Raw genomic sequence first — 19,925 nt, forward strand, 5'->3', positions numbered from 1 at the left:
GGCGGCCGTAACGGAAAGCTTGGTGCACCGCATCGGCACCATTAATGAAGACGTCCAAGGCATCATTGACTGAGGGTCTTGGCAGAATGTTCGACTTGCTGGGGGTTGTTGCCCAGTACCAGGTTGATCTTGATGAGGTGTCGCGGGACATGTCCCGCTCTCAGGTGGGAATGGCCGAGGCACATGGAGCTTGTCCCAGTTACAGGCGGGCATTGCCGAGGCACTGCAGAGCATGGCCAAGTCACTGAGGAGCATTGCCAAGGGCATCGACACAATGGTGCAGGTATCGGAAAGCCGCCAGTGCTGGCAGAGCCAGATGATGCCGTGGCAGTCGGGGCTCGAATCAGCTGCCCCTCCATCCCAAGGTGAACCACAGGGCCCTATAGGCACACAGTGGGAGGAATGGGCTCTGAGTGCCAACCTGGACCCGTCCCATGGAGTGGCGATGGTGGCCACCAGCTCTCCTGAGTTTCACCCCTCTGATGAGGCCGCGACTCACAGTCGGCACCTGGAACAGGGTGGCACAGCTGTGCAGGGGCCGCCGATAAGTGCACCGGGCCCCTCCGGCCCCAGAGCACACCTGACAGGGGCATTGAAGGCCATGGGACGAGGTAAGCAGCTGGCACCCTCCACCTCTGATGTGCATCCTGGGGACACACCTAGACATAACGGTAGAGCTAGGAAGGCAAAACACATCGAGGATCACTGAGGGCATCGGGGGAGGGGGCACACCATCAGGAGAGTGGGGAATTGTAAAACACAATAAACACTCTTGACCACAACCAATATGATGCTACTGTCACTTTCTTCCGTAATGCCGCCCGAACTCTGAACCCTTGGCCCATCTCTCCAAGCATTTCCTCCTCCCCGTAGCACTCACCCACCCTCTGGCTGTGGACATCTCCCCGGAGCTGTGCCCCATCCCCTGGGTGTTCGGATGTTGACTGCTGCGTGTGTGGTGTTGCCTCCTGCAGTGTTCAAGCACAGTGTCCATGTATCAGGGTGTGATTGTGATGCTAGGCAGTGACTTCTACATGCTACATGGCCCGCCCACCCACGGGAATCCACTTGGGTTGTGTGAAGTGCTCACTTAACCATGATCGCAAATTCGGGATTAACAATAGCCTTCATCCGCAAGGCCATTGGCCTCGGCAGTCGGTGGGGGTTATGGGTGGTCGATGGGGCAGATGGGGGGTGGGGGTGGGGGGCCTAAGGTTGCCCCAGAATGGGTACACACGATCCAGGGGTTGATATGTTGGTGCCGCATGCAGTTCCCCCTCCCCGCCGTTATCATGGTGGCCCAACCCTCCGGAGATCCCGATTTCACCAAGGGGAGCGGCCCGGTTGCATCACAAACCGTTTGGCACCAGGCGCGGTACTCGTTTTCGGTCTCTCTCACTATTCACCGGCCTTGTTTCGCTCGATCAAGAGCGCAACGAGGCCGGAGAATCACACCCCAAATCTTTGGGTAATTCGCATTTGTGGAGAGAGAGGGAGAGAAAAACGTGGAAGGGGGAAAAAGAAAAACATAGAAGGGGAAAAAGCAAGTTGGTGAGGGAAAAACAAAGTTCAGTTTTCACTGTGAATTTTAAATATTGCCGAAAGGGTTGTAAAGGTCATGCAGGATGTATTATTGCATGCACAGGTTACTTAAACTCCAAGGGACAACAATTTAACATTTCTATCTAGCAAATGTCAGTCAGCATTTATTTTACCCGTTGGCTACAATTTAAGTATCAGTCCTTTAATAACATTTCGTACTAGCCAGTGTTTCGAAGATCAACAGTATACAAATTTGACCATTTTGGAGAGTGACAGTGTTAAAATATTGACCGATTTATAAATAATAATGCTCAAACCCCAAGGACATCATTACATCATCTAATTCCTAACTTTAATGCCAAGGTAAAAAATAAACTTTAGCTCCTACAAGCAGAGAATTATAGTCAATAATTCTTTTACTCTTGCCCTTTGGCTTCAAACACTGACCAGAACTTCAACTTCAGTAAATACTTTGATGGGCAATATACATTGTGAATCTTTTCTGTCAATACTAGGGAATGGAATATATTTCTACTTTTGTGTGTTAGCATGAAGCACTCTCTTGGTCAAGTTCCCAATCAAACTGAGCAGAAGTCCTACTGCAACAATAATGTGAAATTGTCATTTCCTCCACTATCTTTACAATCTCTCTGACCAAGATTGGCAGTTTAATAACCAGTATTGCAGAATATTGGGCAATTCTGTACCCTGGATAAATCTACTGTGAAATACATTTAGAATGGCCATACCTATTTCACTTATTCATTTGTTAATAACTTGCGTTCACATAGTGACATTAACATAGTTAAAATGTCCCAAAGTTCTTGCTTATAATGTAAGAAATCCAAAAGCCAGATCACTTAGTGAATAGGGCATTACTCTGTAAAATGTGAGCATCTTCACTAGGATTATGAAAGCCTATGGTCATTTAGAAAGAAAGAAATTGTATTGACATAGCGTCTTTTTCGCAGCCAATTGTTCAAATTACTTTTAAAGTGTAGCCGTTATTATTTTGGAGGCAAACATGGCAGTCAATTTGCGTGTAATAACGTTTCACAATCAGTAATTACTAAAATAACTTCATAATCTGCCATTAGACACTTTGACTGAGGAAACAGAATTCTTCAAATAGTGCCATTGGTTCCTTTGTGTCCACCTGAATGGGCAAGAAGATCCTTGGCTAATGTCTCATCTGAAAAATGGTACCGCCAAAAATGCAGCACTCTTGGCATCAGACTAAAGTGTCAGCCTAGATTGTGCACTGAATTCCTTGTGGAGTAGAGTGGTGTCTGGTGGGGATGGTGGTGGAGGTGTCAGAGCGGAGAATTAACCTGTGGGTGTTGGTACATGCGGGGGTGAGGGGAGTGGTTATCGAAGCAAAAATTTAACACGATACTCCATATGCTTCACCCAATGTCTTATGTGTTTACATTGTGTATTTAATGTATGTCCTATGATTTTTCATACATGGAACGATCTGCCTACATTGTACACAGAACAATACTTTTCACTGTACCTCGGTACACATGACAATAAATCTAAATCTAATCTAATTGTCGGCATTTTGGGAAGACAGCAGTAACCCAATGACATCCATATTTAACTGCTAAGTTCTCAGCACTTAGGTGATCTAATTGAAACTTACTAACTTCTTACAGGGAGTGATAGGGTAGATGTAGATAGGTTGTTGCCCCCTGGCTAGTGAGTCTAGAACCAGGGGACATAGTCTAGGATAAGGCCATTTAAGACTGAGGTAAGCAGGACTTTCTTCGCTCAGGGGGTGGTGAATCTTTGGAGCTCCCTACCCCTGTGGTGTTAATTTTCCCCAAAATACTAATTTCCATACTATTGCCAGAATTATTAATTTTAAAAAATACTACAAGTGTGCCAAATTGATTTTCTGCATGTCAGCAACCATTTGCTTTACACATCACAGGGATACATTGGGCAGCATCTGATCGTACGTCTGGCCAAGTGATATAGTTTTCCCTTTTTTCCCTTTTGTTTTATTATCGGCTGAAAAACAATTTAAATACACAGTGGAAATCTGCATATAGCAGGATAGGACTTAAAGAGTTAATAGTTTGAAATATTTCCTCATTCGGAACAGATTTCTGTGATTGGGCAAAATTGGAAAGTTGACAGTACAAATAAATGACAAAAATTCTAGGTAGAATGTTGGGAGGTACATCTAGCCCACAGCCGTTACTGAAGGAGTATTTGTAACAAATCAGTTTATTTTATTTTCCTCCTGCACTCTATCGCTCTGTCTCCAAGGCTCATGCGGCTGTTCTTCACGTATGAATCTAGATAGGTTCCCATGATCAGAATATATTTTCCACTGCTATTTGCAGTGACATCAGAGACAAACAGAACAAAACATCCTTACCCGCTGAATCATGGCCCTGCAGTGTGATCCTTTGCATTAGTTAGTGACAATTTTTTTGTAGTTTTGTGCTGCTAGCTAATGTTCACTAAGGTTTGTGTTAAAACTGCCTGACCTAATTTTACTTAGGAACCATTAAGTGACTTTCATCCCATCAATCTGGGTTTGATTCAAATCCAGGTCCCAGAGATGAAAGGACAGTGTGCTAACCCACTGCACCGCCCAATCCCCATATGATTAACCTCTAGTCACTCACTGCTTGAAAGTGTTTCCAGGCCTTAATAAATACTGTACATTCAGCATATGGTGACATTCTTGTCAATCATATTTACGCTTCACCGCCAGAATTTAACATTCTCTAAAATGATCTGCAGTTATAGAAAGGGGGCACCGATTCTGGGGAATGTTATAAGAGACAATTGACCTCATCATTCATTCAGGGAGGTAACAAATGCAATGGAATTAGAAGAGGTTCAAATACTGGATGCAGCTGGAGAGTTGGCAACAGTTTCCCTTTAAAGCTCAGAACTAACCAGAAGAATGTGCAGAATGCAGTATGCAGGAATGATGAGGAACAGAAGAACTGTGCACTCAGCATTCTGAAGTATTATGAGCTGGCATCTGAACCATTGCCAAGTTAATAGACATTGAAAGATAATGACTTTGAAACTGTGTGTTAAATTGACTTTTTGTTTTGCACATTTTTGACCTAATTGACAGGGGTTTACCATTTTGCAGAGTTAAACTAATGGGATTCTTTTTATGTTAAAGTTTCATTTAAATAGCTACGGACATTACAGTGATGGTAAACTTAGTCCAGCAAAAAGCTATCAATGAATTAATGCTGCCGTTGCTTTAGTTAGTAAAATACCAAACGATTTTCAGAAAAGCACTGCAGTTTAAGCCAGTTAAGTTTCCAGTCCCTTTTCAGGTTAAGGTTTGACTTTAGCCAAGAACACATGCTTCTCATTGGGAATCCAGTTGGATTTAGGAATTGTTTTATGGGTCTTTATTTTTTCTTAATACAGTAAAAACTTAAAAGAATTTGGGGGACACAGTGCTTTGCGGTAATGTCACCAGACTAGTCTCTGGAAACAGCAGCTGCTGGAATTTAAATTCAATTAATAAAATCTGGAATTGAAATCTGGTCTCAGTAATGGCGACCATAAACTATCAATTGTCGTAAAACCCCCGTGGTTCATTAATGTTCTTCAGGGAAGGAAATCGGCCAACCTGGTCTGGCTTACATGTGACTTCAGAACCACAGTAATGTGGCTGATTCTTAGCTGCCTTTTGAAATGGTTTGAGCAAGAGCAATTGGGAATAGGCAATAAATGCTGGCCTTGCCAATGACGCTCACATCATACAAAATAATACTTCTAAAATTCCATATGATTCCGCAGAATAATGGAAGCAAAGTATGCTTACAGTTGTACCTACACACAAGCAGTTCTGATACTGTAAATTTACATTAGCTTTATTATCCTTATGCATATAACCTGCAGGCATAACTTTCATAATCCTTGAAAGATATCAATTAACAAGGAATCTACAAACTATCCTAGTATTTGCAGGTATCTTTCATACAAACATTAATTGATTGCATTTAACCATAGCTGCTGAAAATATCTGCAGCTTAGATATCTTAAGTTGCAAGTTGCTAAGCTGGAGTCTGAGTTGCAGACATTGAGGGGTTTCAGGGAGCGGGAAAGCTACGTGGACACTGTTCTAGGGGGCAGTCAATCCCCTTAGGCTAGGCAGAGCTTTAGAGTTGGCAGGTAATGGGATATAAGCATGTAGTGAAGGAGCTTCAGTCCTTCAGTTTATCCAACAGGTATGAGGTGCTTGCTATCTGTGTGGATGAGAAGGGCTGCAAGGTGGATGGGTGGACTGACCATGGTACCATGGTAAAGAATGCCATTCAAGTGGAGGGAAGAGGAATGTGGAAGTGAAAGGAGACCACAAAGTCAGGATATCGAGATGCTGGCGTTGGACTGGGGTGAGCACAGTAAGAAGTCTTACAACACCAGGTTAAAGTCCAACAGGTTTGCTTCGAATCACTGGCTTTCAGTGCGCTACTCCCTCCTCGGGTGAATTCACCTGAGGAGGAAGCAGCGCTCCGAAAGCTAGTGATTCGAAACAAACCTGCTGGACTTTAAACTGGCATAGTCAGGAGATTGATACTGCTTTTTGCAGTCGGAAGCATGAGTCCAGACAGCTGCAATGCCTGCCTGGTGTCAGGGTAGAACATTTCGGGCTGATGAAGAACTTGTAGTGGGAGGGGAAGATCCAGTGGTCGTACTCCATGTAGGTGCCAACAACATAGGTAAGGACAGGAAGGAACTTCTGCATAGATAGTATGAGGAGATGGGCACTCAATTAAGAAACTGAACCCAAAGGTAATAAGCTCTGGAGTATAAAGTGAACCATCTGGAAATTGGCATAGGGTAAATAAAGTTAGAGAGATGAATACGTGGTTCAAAGACTGGCATGGGAGAAGATTGTTCCAGTTCTTGGGGTGCTGGCACCAGTATTGAGGGAAGTGGGGGCTGTACTGTTTGGATTATATCGTTGGGATGGCCTACACCTAAACTATGCTAATGTTCTCGTGAACTGAATAACTAGACAAGTAGTGAGGGTTCTAAACTAAATAGTCGGGGCAAGGGATTGAATTTAGGAAGGTATGGTAAATCAAAGCGCAGAGTCAAGGCAAGCAACAAAGGGAAATGATAAACACACCATGACAGGAAGGGTCAGAGAGTACAAATCTGAAAATAAATCAGCAGGTAAGACTAGAAATTACAAAAATAATAAAATGACAAAACTAAAGGCACTGAATCAGAATGTACATAGCATTCAAAGCAAAACAGATGGCGCAAATAGAAATAAATATGATTTTATAGCTATTACAGAGGCATGACTGCAGGTTGACATAGATTGGGACTGGAATATTAAAGGTTACATGACATTTAGGGAGGACAGGAAGCTAGGAAATGGTGGAGATATGGCTCTGTTAATTAATGACATTACTATAGAGAGGGATGACCTCAGTTCAGGAAACCAGGATATTGAAGCGGTTTGCGTAGAGATGAGGAATGATAAAAGGTAAGAAGTTACTTGTGAGAGTGGTGTACAGGCCCCCCAACCAGTACCCACATGATAGGATAGGGTATAAATGAAGAAAAAATGGAAGCTCGTCAGAAAGGTATGCCGATAATCATGTGGGATTTTAATCTATATATCGACTGGAAAAATAAGGTGGGCAAGGATAGCCCAGATAAAGAATTTAGAGAATGGTTTCAGGATAGTTTCTTCGAATGGCACGTTCTGGCACTAACCAGAGAGCAGAGTATACCAGATCTGGTTTGCACAAAAAGATAGGATTAATTAATGACCTCATAACGATGGCACCCCTAGGTAGAAAAGATCATAATATGATGGAATTTAACATTCAGTTTGAGGGAGAGAAGAGTGGGTCAAAGACAAATATTTTAGCTTAAATAGGCCAATTATGTGAGTATGAATATAGAGCTAGCTATATTAAATTGACAAATGAGGTCAACGGATAGGTCAGCAGAGATTCAATGGCAGTCATTTCGGGGGATGCTTCAGAATACACAGAACATGTATATTCCAACAAGAAAGGACATTTCCAAGGGGAGGACCCATCATTCATGCTTAACTATAAAAATTAAACTTAGTATCAAACTTAATAAAAAAGCACAAAGATCGGTGGCAGGTCAGAAGGTTGGAAAGAATATAAAAAAAAGCAAAGAATGACGACAAGATTAATAAGAAGGGGAAAAAATAGAGTAGGAGAGAAAACAAGCCAGTAATATAAAGACAGATATTCAGAGTTTCTATAGATGTTCAAGAAAGAAAATAGTTGACAAAGTGAGCATTGGCCCAATAGAAAGTCTGGCTAATTAATAGTGGAAAATAAGGAGATGGCAGTTGAATTGTACAGGTATTTTGCTTTGATCTTCAGATAGATGTTACAATCCCAGAAATAGCTGTAAATCAAGAAATGGAAGAGAGGGAGAAACTCAAGAAAATTACAATCACCAGTAAAGTGCTACTAATAAAGAGTTGGAGCTGTGGGCTGACACCTGATGAATTTCATCCTAGGGCCTGAAATGAAGCGGCTAGTGAGATAGTTGATGCATTGGTTTAAATTTTCCAAAATTCCCGAGAAAGTTCCATTGGATTGAAAAATAGCAAATGTTATTCAAAAAGGGAGGGACTTTTTGGAACTCTTGTCCTTAAAAGGCGTGGAAGTAGAGTCTTTGAATATTTTGCGGAGGTAGATAGATTCCGGATAGGGGTGAAAGGCTATCGGGGGTGGGCGGGAACTTTTTATTCATTCAGGGAATGTGGGCATTGAGGGCTGGGCCAGAATTCATTACCCACTCCTGAGGACGTATACGAGTCACTATATTGCTGTGGATCTGGAGCCAGACCATGTAAGGATGACAGATTTCTTTCCCTAATGGACATAAGTGAACGAGATGGGTTTTTACGACAATCGTTTCATGGTCATTAGACTTTTAATTCCAGATGTTTGTTGAACACAAACTTCATCATCTGCCATGGTTGGATTTGAACGAGGGTCCCCAGATATTACCCTGGGTTTCTGGATTACCAGACCAGTGACAATACCACTCTGCTACAACCTCCCCCAAACGTGAAATGAGGTTACAATCAGATGAGCCAATATCTTATTGAATAGTGGAGCTGGTTCAAGGGGCCGACTGGCCTTCCCTTGCTCCTAATTCACATGTTTGTATGTATGTATAGGTGGCACGGTAGCACAGTGGTTAGCCTGTTTCTTCACAGTGCCATGGAACTGGGTTCGATTCCCAGCTTGGGTCACTGTCTGCGCGGAGTCTGCACGTTCTACCCGTATCTGCGTGGGTTTCCTCCAGGTGCTCTGGTTTCCTCCCACAAGTCCCGAAAGACGTGCTTGTTAGGTGAATTTGACATTCTGAATTCTTCCTCAGTGTACCCGAACAGGGGCTGGAGTGTGGCAACTAGGGAATTTTCACAGTAACTTCATTGCAGTCATTATGCAAGCCTACCTGTGACACCAATAAAGATTATTATGCATGTACGTACGAATAATAATATTCCAGTACATGTATGTGTCCTCATTATATTAATTAAAATAATTCTTAATGAATTCTGCCATTTCTAAAGCATTTTAAAGCATTGTAGAAATCTAAAGGATCTGCATATGAATATCTACATCTGCCATCTGAATGAAGGTTCACAATGTGTTCATTCATTGTTTAGCCAGCTGTCTGTCTTTAGTTTAGGAGGAAGATAAATATTTTTTTCAAAACTACACATCGCTGATGCTGAAGTTTAATTTCAACCTAATTTTAGCATTAACTTCACCTTTAAATGTCAATGGCCATCAATTTTTTTGAACAGCAAATTATTGACATAAAAATTTGAAGTAATTTTCTTTTCCCCAAATTTCCCAGATGCACAGTACTTCCTGTAAGTTGCACGAGAACACAAAATTCTCACACAGGCCAATCACAAGCTGGTTCCATTAAGGTACTGCCTGTGCACTATCATGCAAAAAAACCTAAAGAGAGCATGCACTTAAATAAACCACCCATGCACTTTAATGTGGGAATTAATTAGGCGGATACTCCTCAAATTTCTTGCCATCGGGTCTGGCATGGTAAGTTATTTTTTACTGAACCTAATACAGCAAGACAATTGGTCCATTTAAAAAGTCAAACTTCTATCTGTTTGGCATCCATAATAGGTTTGGCTTAGTCTTGGGATAGCTAACCATCTGAAAGGGGATAGATGTGTTCACAGCCATTTAAAACAAATCTTGAAATCGTTCAATGGATTTGATGCACCTTGCAAGTTCAAACTACCTAATCGCAGCAATTTCTCAACATTTGTTGCCACTAACGTAGTTCAGTGCAACCAACCAATTCCTGTTCATGCAGCACTAGTTGGGCAGCACGGTAGCATAGTGGTTAGCACTGTGGCTTCACAGAATCAGGGTCCCTGGTTCGATTCCCCGCTGGGTCACTGTATGTGCGGAGTCTGCACGTTCTCCCCATGTGTACGTGGGTTTCCTCCGGGTGCTCCGGTTTCCTCCCACTGTCCAAAGACGTGCAGGTTAGGTGGATTGGCCATGCTAAATTGCCCTTCATGTCCAAAAAGGTTAGGAGGGGTTATTGGGTTAAGGGGGTGGGGTTGAAGTGAGGGCTCAAGTGGGTCGGTGCAGACACGATGGCCGAATGGCCTCCTTCTGCACTGCATGTTCTATGTTCTAGTTGGATTTCCTGCTCACCCTAACTTAAATAAACCAAACTCAAAATACCTATTTTGAGCTAGTTTAATTTTTTGAATTCAATTGGTAATGCTGAATAAACACATTTTTTTTAAAATAGTGGTAGGTTTTGATTAGTGTCCTAAATATTTGGCTTAGTTCTAAGTCATGCAATTACAAAATAAAGAAAGGAGAAACAGCTCAAATATTGATTGCATTGGTAATTCAACCTGTAACCTAATGGACAGCAGTTTGTAAATACAACTTTTGAAAGAAAAAATGGTTATCCCATTTTCTTTCTGTTAATTAAATAAACTACCTTTATAACCTTCTTTCTTAGAAGATCTGGTCTTCTGCAGAAATTCTGAAGCCTTTTAAACAGCTGTTCAGGCGTAGAGTAGAGGTACACATCTGTAAGTAAATCAGATGGATGTATTTGTGAAACAAGCCTCAGGGAAGGTATATAAATGTTAAGTTACTTTACTGATTAACAGTATATAGTGTCCAGTTTTCCATGAGAACCTGAAGCAAACAAACGAGCATAGCTGTGGTATTAGGTACAGTCAGATGGATGTAATGGAAGGAAAGCATCCATAAAATGCACTTTGCAATGATAAATACATGGTGAGAATGATAGAACTACCCATATTACTGCTCGAAAATGAAGCTTTGTACAACTGATAGTATAGGTTCAATCAATATTTCAAATTGCAGCATGTCATTTGTTCACGTGTCACCTCTGAATTTGCAGAGAATTCTACCACAATGCCACAGCTGGTGAAGGTTTTGTCAAAACCAGGGGATGGACAATTTCCTGGAATTGTTCTCACTCAGCACTGTTATTTCACATCCAGCAATGTAGAGTTGGTGAGAGCAGCTCCGATGAACCTTGCGGCCCATGTCTTCAGTAAGGTAATGCAGAGGTCTCTGGAGTGTGTGTGTACTTGACAGGCTTTAGCAAGGTGGCATCTTCAAAACAGACATTTACACACTGGGGCGTCAAAATGGCAAGCAGAAAAGAATCCTGGGAATAAAGATCCTGGCTTGGAGTTTAGCCATAGTTTGCTGTTGTGCTTTTGAATTCATGCTGGCATTAAACGAGGCTCTTAAAGAGATGAGGGTTTTGTGGTGAAGACTGGAGTGCACAGTTTGGCAGCGTTATACCACCAAGTGTACATTGGATTAAACCCAGCACCAACTTGCCAATAAAAACTGGGAGATTTTGGCGATATGTAACCCACTGGTAAAACAGTATTTTTTTCCTTATAAAGAGTAGCCTATTCTACTTAGGCACAAGGTTTCTACAATCAAATATTGCTGAAACAAATATTCTAGTACAAAACAAAATGATTTCTAAAATATAAACAAAATAAAAAATTCAATAAATCAAATAAAATATTTAATAAATCCAATAAACTAATCAAGTGGAAGCTTCTTCAACCAGAGTGTTTAGAATGTGCATAGCATAGATGCCCGTAAGCAAAAGTCAGCTAACTACATGACACAGAAAGGAATAGGAGGAGACGCTGATAAAACCTAGGTGAAGTAGGATTGAAGGCGTATGTGACACATAAACAACAGTTGGACTGAAAGGCCCTTTACTGTGTTACAGATCCTATGCAATTCTAAATGATCTCTCTCATGTAATCATTAACTTTATAGGTGCAGGGGGAGCACGGTAGCATGGTGGTTAGCATAAATGCTTCACAGCTCCAGGGTCCCAGGTTCGGTTCCCGGCTGGGTCACTGTCTGTGTGGAGTCTGCACATCCTCCCCGTGTGTGCGTGGGTTTCCTCCGGGTGCTCCGGTTTCCTCCCACAGTCCAAAGATGTGCGGGTTAGGTGGATTGGCCATGCTAAATTGCCCGTAGTGTCCTAAAAAGTAAGGTTAAGGGGTGGGGGGTTGTTGGGTTACGGGTATAGGGTGGATACGTGGGTTTGAGTAGGGTGATCATGGCTCGGCACAACATCGAGGGCCGAAGGGCCTGTTCTGTGCTGTACTGTTCTATGTTCTATGTACTAGGTCAAACACTTTTTTGTCTCCCTACAAGAGGACCGATATACATTGGTGCAGTTAATACAGTAGGTGCTTATAAGAAATATTCTAAAATGATTACTTTAAGGTGTAGCTCCTAATAGGTAATAATGGCTTGCAATTCACAAACTAAGATGTGAAATGGATAGCTGGTAAGTTATTTGGACTCGAAGGCCTGTTCAGATGAAATCTACGCCCTTTACTGGCTTAATTTAGTTCATATATTTGCTTTTTAAAAGGAGGATTCCTTGAATTCTCAGCTTTCCAACATTTATACAGTTTTCATATCCTTTTTACTACCTAGCTCTGTAAAACATGCTTTACAGTCACAATGTCCATTTAAAAACTTGAGCCTCTAGAACACATTGTAGTTGCCGCGATTGGTTGGTCGTGACTCTGTAACTTCAAGTGGCCTGGAACTTAACTGGGATGGGATCGCATCATTTAGAAGGTAAGTGCCTTCACAGATAATGTAAGAGTACTTCCTGTTTATTTCCTTTGTCCACTTTTTAAAAAATGTTATTTTATTACTTTAGTCCGTAGACCCATAATCAGAACGTGCCTTTAAGTAGAAGACTCAAAGTTGAAACAAACTGCTTGTCAGGACAGTGTGTCCCCAGGTTTGTGTTTGGGAGAGGAGGAGCCACACTCCTTGGCACCGGGTGGCTCTTAGGAACCGTTTTTGGAAGATGTTGGTTCAATTCGTCAACTGGCAACCAGATATTGACTGGAAATCATCCTAATGCACCAAAGATCCTTAGCCTTTTATTTTTATTAATATTTTATTTTCCTTTCCACACCCCTTTCCCATCTATATTATTTGTCTGCGTGTTGAGAGTTAGAAGGAGGGATGTTGCGAAAGGGCTAGTAGTTGGTCAGTTACATTTTCTGTTAGTTAATTATAATACTGTACATAATAAAAAGTTACTTGTGTTTTCAAGTTACAAACCTGGCGACTGTAGTTTATTGGGCTCAACCAAGGTGGTGGGAAGATGGGATCGTTGTTATTGATATGGGGATTGACATTACAATTGTTACTGGTTATTGATGGGTGTAGATATGGGAGAAAATGTGAAAAAGGAGAATAATTTTTTTTTTAAAAACCAAGGCCCTCGGGAATTTTAAATCAAATCTAATTTCACCTGTGCTGCAACTCCGGGTCAACTGAAATTAGCCCAAGGTGTCATGACAATAACACTTGATCCATGTAATCTCTTGGAATAGTTTTGAATGTCTGAGGGAATCGTAGGGGATATCAAGACTTCCGTTTTCTGTAACGTAATCATGACTTACCCTTGTTTCGGTTTGTCAATTTGTTCATATATGTCCACGTAAGTAACTTACCTGGAAAGATCTCTGGATAAACTAAGGCTTTCGGACACAATGGGTAGCAACCACAGTGAACAGCTTCCAACCTAACAAAATAAAGCACTTCAAAAGGTTAATATAAAAACTAGAACAGAAAACAAAAATATATAAGTAAAATTGCATTGTTACAAGGAACTCTATATGCTTCCAGTACAAAGAAATACAGCAAAATGTAAAGTGATCAATAAGGCTTGACTATCTAACTTGCAGAGTGCAATTCTGGGCACAGTTGGCATCGTCACTTTTTTATTCTAGATTGACAATGATTGGAAGTTTAAGATATTTGAACTTTAGCGACACATAGATTACGTTGAGGTATATGATCTTAAAACAAAACTCTGCTTGTGTTTTTGGTTACAGGGAAGTGGTCAAATATTGGTAGGAAACCAATTGTTCCTCAGCAATAATAACACAACCTAACCTAGAGACAGGAGTCATCACGAATAGGAACTGTGGTCAAATTCTGTATTGAAGTAATATATTTTTGCAGTCAACTGCTGAAATAATAGTCAGGGGCAGATTGAGAGTCCAACTGTGGACAATAATATATTTTGACATACTGTGGCGATAGGATTTCACATTTTCAAGATTTTTATTATTCTTTTAACTTGGAAAATGTTGCCTTTTTTGTATTTTAGGGTGCATTCACATATTATCTGGATCCTGTTTCACAGTGATGCCCACAATGATCTGGAAATGATGCGTCACCCTACCCAAAATATAGTATGCATATGCTCTTTTATAGCTTGGGTCCCGATATGTTGAGAAGAAAATAAATAATTAAAATAAAAATGATTCCGCACTCAGTTGTCCTTCAGGAGATGAAGTTTGTACTAACTTTAAGAGTAAAACAAAATAATAAATTGGTGTGCCAACACTAAAGAAATTCTCACAAACTCTCTTGAGAATTTGGTGAGGATCTTGTGAATAGGATTTCCAAAACTATGCTTTGGAACTCCATAATTACAAAGGTAACTTTTATCCATTTTACACTTTGTTGTTTGGCCTGATGATCATAAATGTTAACAGCAGCTGTCATGGTCATAGAGCACCATCCTGTACAAGTTTTTTTCTTGATGGGAGAGGCCATACAACAATAGCCTGCTACACACGGCCTCAGACTGCAAACTGAGCAGAGAGAGACTTGAGTCTGATCGGTGACATTGCTGCTCATTAATCTCTCATCAAGTACCTTCACCAAATAAGACCCAAGACCCAAACGGCATGACACCAACAAGGTTGGAATGATTAGCAAAGATTAGCAAGTGTGAGCTTGGGTTTTAAAAACCCACTGATTGTTGAAGGTGGACGATAACATTTGCATTTATTTACATAGCATCTTCATGACCTCAGGATGACCCAATAGACTTTACAGCTGACTGGTACTTTTAAAGTGTAGTAACTGTTGTAATGCATGAATGGCAGCAGCCAATTTGTGCAAGGCAAAATCCCACAAACAGCAGAATACTGATGACCAATGTGACTCAGTGATATTGGTTACGGAGTAAATATCAGTCAGAACATTAGGGAGAACTCCACTGCTCATTTAAATTTTTCCAGGGGTAGTTTTTCATCTATTTGAGGGAGCAAATAGGTCCTCCATTTAGCATCTCATCTGAAACCAGGTCACCAACAATGCAGTGCTGAGGTGGCAGCCTACAATATGCATTTGAGTCTCTGGAGACGGAAGGAATGACAAACTACCTGAGCCCCAGAAGCAAACTGCTTGTCATCACTTCCAGAATCCATTATTATTTGTGTTTCACATTATGTATAAATATTGCACAATATTACTGTACGACAGTAAATACGTATTTGACTAGCCTCTATTGACCTTGAAATTACAGCGTCTTATGAAGTCACTATGTCTGCTATTTCAGCAGGGACATTAACCCATTTATTTTATTGTCTGCTAAAGTAATGGTGAAGAATTTCAAGTAAATCCATCTTCAAATTTAGATTGCTCAACATAACTTCATGGCCATAGCGATTCTGTTATGGTTCAATGTCTGTGCAGCCAGGCTTGCTTCATACTATAGTATTTACTTAATAATTCAACCCTTGTGTTGAAATTCCTCTAAGAAAGGTATAGACTATAACTTCAGTAGAAATCTTGCAAGGTAAAATCCTTCCACTTCAATGCCCCGTTAGTCTCTCAGTGTTGGGTCTTGGATAGAAATTCACATTCATTCAACTTCTCTGCTCAATCTTCAAAACTGGGTCAGGCGATTTTTGAAGCTCTTACTGCTGCTCCCAATCTTGTGGCGTTCAAGTCAGGCGACCCTGACCTCTACAAGAAAGCCAGATATGATCTAAAGAAATCCATCAAAGATGCCAAAAGACAGTACTGGACCAAGCTCGAGTCCCAGGCTAGCCACACGGACCCCACCATCTATGGCAAGGTCTGCAGGACATCACAGGCTACAAGATGAAGGCATGTAAAATCGTTGGCTCCAACGCACCCCTCCCTGATGAGCTCAATGCCATCTATGCCCGCTGTGAGCAAGAGGTCAGCGAGAGCAAGCCCTCCACCCCAGAAGCCACGGATCAACTTGTATCTGAGATCACAACTGCAGATGTCAGAGCAGCCTTCTCAAAGGTCAACCCACGGAAAGCCACTGGCCCGGATGGGGTACCCGGACGAGCACACAGGTCTTGCGCGGATCAGCTGGCGGGGGTATTCGCAGACATCTTCAACCTCTCTTTACAACAATCTGAGGTCCCTATCTGCTTCAAGAAGACGACCATCATCCCGGTACCAAAAAAAGGTCAAACAGCTTGCCTTAATGACTATCGTCCAGTGGCTCTGACATCCATCATCATGAAGTGCTTCGAAAGGTTATTCATGGCACGAATCAACTCTAGCCTCCCAGATTGCCTTGATCCACTACAGTTCGCCTACCGCTGCAAGAGGTCCACAGCAGACGCCATTTCCATGGCCCTGCACTCTACCCTGGAACACCTAGATAACAAAGACACCTATGTCAGACTCCTATTTATCGACTACAGCTCAGCTTTCAACACCATCATTCCTACAAAACTCATCTCCAAACTCCGTGGCCTTGGCCTCGGCTCCTTCCTCTGCGACTGGATCCTGAACTTCCTGACCCACAGGCCACAATCAGTAAAGATAGGCAACAACACCTCCTCCACGATCATCCTCAACACCGGTGCCCCACAAAGCTGTGTCCTCAGCCCCTTACTATACTCCTTACACACCTATGATTGTGTGGCCAAATTCCCCTCCAACTCAATTTTCAAATTTGCTGATGACACCACCGTAGTGGGTCGGATTTCAAAGAATGACGAGACAGAGTAAAGGAATGAGATAGAGAATCTGGTGAACTGGTTCAACAACAATAATCTCCTCAATGTCAACGAAACGAAGGAGATTGTCATCGACTTCAGGAACCGTAGTGGAGAACATGCCCCTGTCTACATCAATGGGAACAAAGTAGAAAGGGTCGAGAGCTTCAAGTGTTTAGGTGTCCAGATCACCAACAGCCTGTCCTGGTTCCCCCCATGCCGACACTATAGTAAAGAAAGCCCACCAACAACTCTACTTTCTCAGAAGACTAAGGAGATTTGGCATGTCAGCTATGACCCTCACCAACTTCTACAGATGCACCATAGAAAGCATTCTTTCTGGTTGTATCACAGCTGGGTATGGAGCCTGCTCTGCCCAAGACCGCAGGAAACTACAAAAGGTCGTGAATGTAGCCCAGTCCATCACGCAAACCAGCCTCCCATCCATTGACTCTATCTATAATTCCCGCTGCCTCAGAAAGGCAGCCAGCATAATTAAGGACCCCTCGCACCACGAACATACTCTCTTCCACCTTCTTCCGTCAGGAAAAAGATACCAAAGTTTGAGCTCACGTACCAACTGACTCAAGAACAGCTTCTTCCCTACTACCATCAGACTTTTGAATGGACCTACCTCGTATTAAGTTGATCTTTTCTACAACTGCAACATTATATTCTGTAGTCTCTCCTTCCTTCCCTATGTACGGTATGCATTGTTTGTACAGCATGCAAAAAACAATACTTTTCACTGTATACTAATACTTGTGACAATAATAAATCAAATCAAAGAAAAAAAAATCCTAGCAGATTAATTAAACACAATTTGCCTATGACAAATCCATGTTGGCTTTCCTTAATTAACCACAGTTACAGCCAACACGTGAAAGGAATAAAGGGATATGATAGTAGTGCTCGATGAAGAGAGATGGGAGGAGAGTTGTGTGGAGCAAAACACTTGCATGGAACAGATGGACCGAATTGCTTGTCACTGTGTGTTTGATAATATTTGATATGTTCCACTGAAATCATCTGGGTTTGAGTGAGCAAATGTGATACTTATAATGGGAAGACTACCAACACACCTTTCCAATGTTTTAAAATGGGTTTTGTCCTTCTGCTCAGAGCTAGAGTAATGTAAAACTGAAGGCAAAGCCAATCAGTTGATCTGTTCACACTTTTTACTCTATTATTTATTCAGACAGATACGAGTTGACAAACAAGCTACAGAGTATTTAGGACGGGTGGCACGGTGACACAGTGGTTAGCACCGCTGCCTCACAGCGCCAGGGATGCAGATTTAATTCTGGTCTAGGGAGACTATCTGTGTGGAGTTTGTACATTCTCCCTGTGTCTGCGTGGGTTTCCTCCGTGTGCTCCAGTTTCATCGAATCATAGAATTTTCAGTGGAGTAGAAGGCCATTCGGCCCGAGTCTGCACCAGTCCTTGGAAAGAGTACCCTATTTAAGCCCATGGCTCCACCCTATCCCCATAACCCCACCTAAACTTTTGGACACTAAGGGGCCGCATGGTCAATCCACCTAACCTGCACATCTTTGGACTGTGGGAGGAAAGCAAAGCACCCAGAGGAAGCCCACGCAGATACGGAGAGAAAGACAGTCACCCGAGGCTGGAATTGAACCCGGGGCCCTGGAGCTGTGAGGCAGCAGTGCTAACCACTATGCCACCGTGGCATTCAACAGTCCAAAGATATGCGGGCCAGGTGAATTGGTCATGATAAAATTGCCTGTAGTCTCCAAAGGTTAGGTGGAGTTATGGGGTTATTGGGACTAGGTGGGGTGTTCTTTCAGAAGATGGCTGTAGACTTGATAGGCCGAATGGCCTCCTTCTGCACTGTAGGAATTCCATGATGCGATGAACTGAAATTAAATGTTAATGTAAGCAACACAGGCATTCAGAATCAACTGCTACATCAAATGGCTCTCTGGATTTTTATTATACAACAAAAAAACTCTACTGCCTGTGCTCTTACTTGCACCAAATCACATTCACTTTTCACCAGTGCTCACTGATCCACACTGGTTCATTGTTAAGCATTGCATCGATTTTTAAATTCGCACCCTAGTTTTCAAATACCCCTCCCAATCACTGTAATTTCCTCCAGACCCACAACATTTTCTGATAACTGCACTCCTGTAATTCTGGCCTTTTGAGAATCATTGATTTTAATTGTTCCACCAGTGGAGACTATAGATTCAGTTGCCTTGGTGCTAAGCTCTGCAATTCCCTCCCTGAACCTTTCCGCCTCACTACCTTGTTTTCCCCTTTTTAAGGCATTCCTTAAAATCTGACTCTTTGACCAAGCATTTGGTCATCTGCTTCACTCCATGTGGTTCAACACCATATTTTGCTTTATAATCCCCCAGTGAAACATTTTGGAATGTTTAATTACTTTAAAGGTGTAATATAAATAGAAGTTGTTATTGTAAGATGATGCTCCAATGATTCATACCTATTTCCACCAGCTACATCTTCAGGATAAGGTTACAATCATAAAAATAAAATTCACACAGAACAACAACTTTTATTAGTGTCACAAGTAGGCTTACATTAACACTGCAATGAACTTACTGTGAAAATTCTCAGGTGGTCACACTACACCGCATGTTCGGCTACACTGAGGGAGAATTCAGAATGTCCAATTCACCGAACAGCACATCTTTCGAGACTTGAGGGAGGAAACTGGAGCACCCGGAGGAAACCCATGCAGACACGGGGGGATCGTGCAGTCTCCACACAGACAGTGACCCAAGCCGGGAATCAAACCCGGGTCCCTGGTGCTGTGAAGCAGCAGTACTAACCACTGTGCTACCGTGCTGCCCTATAACAGATTTCTGAGAGACTGTATTCAAAAGTGCATCACAAATCACAGCAATGAAATTCACATGTTTTCGAACTGTCGTTTAAAATCTTAGAAACTCGATCTTGTTTCACTCCAGGGTGACTATCCAATTTTTGCTGTGCATTCGGA

The 19,925-nt window shown here is 42.0% G+C and overlaps 1 protein-coding gene across 10 annotated transcripts in view; it reads right to left on the reverse strand.

The window, feature by feature from the left end:
• The window catches only part of gtdc1 (glycosyltransferase-like domain containing 1), a 459,381-nt gene that overhangs the window by 37,831 nt on the left and 401,625 nt on the right, over positions 1-19,925 (reverse strand). For all 10 annotated transcript variants that reach the window (XM_038789963.1, XM_038789957.1, XM_038789967.1 and 7 more), the window contains 2 exons: positions 13,607-13,677; positions 10,549-10,640 (listed from right to left, as the gene is read on the reverse strand). In XM_038789963.1, the coding sequence (XP_038645891.1) occupies positions 10,549-10,640; positions 13,607-13,677 (163 nt within the window). The remainder of the gene's footprint in view (positions 1-10,548; positions 10,641-13,606; positions 13,678-19,925) is intronic.

This window comes from Scyliorhinus canicula, chromosome 2 (assembly GCF_902713615.1).
Source record: "Scyliorhinus canicula chromosome 2, sScyCan1.1, whole genome shotgun sequence".
In the NCBI taxonomy this organism is placed as follows: domain Eukaryota; kingdom Metazoa; phylum Chordata; class Chondrichthyes; order Carcharhiniformes; family Scyliorhinidae; genus Scyliorhinus; species Scyliorhinus canicula.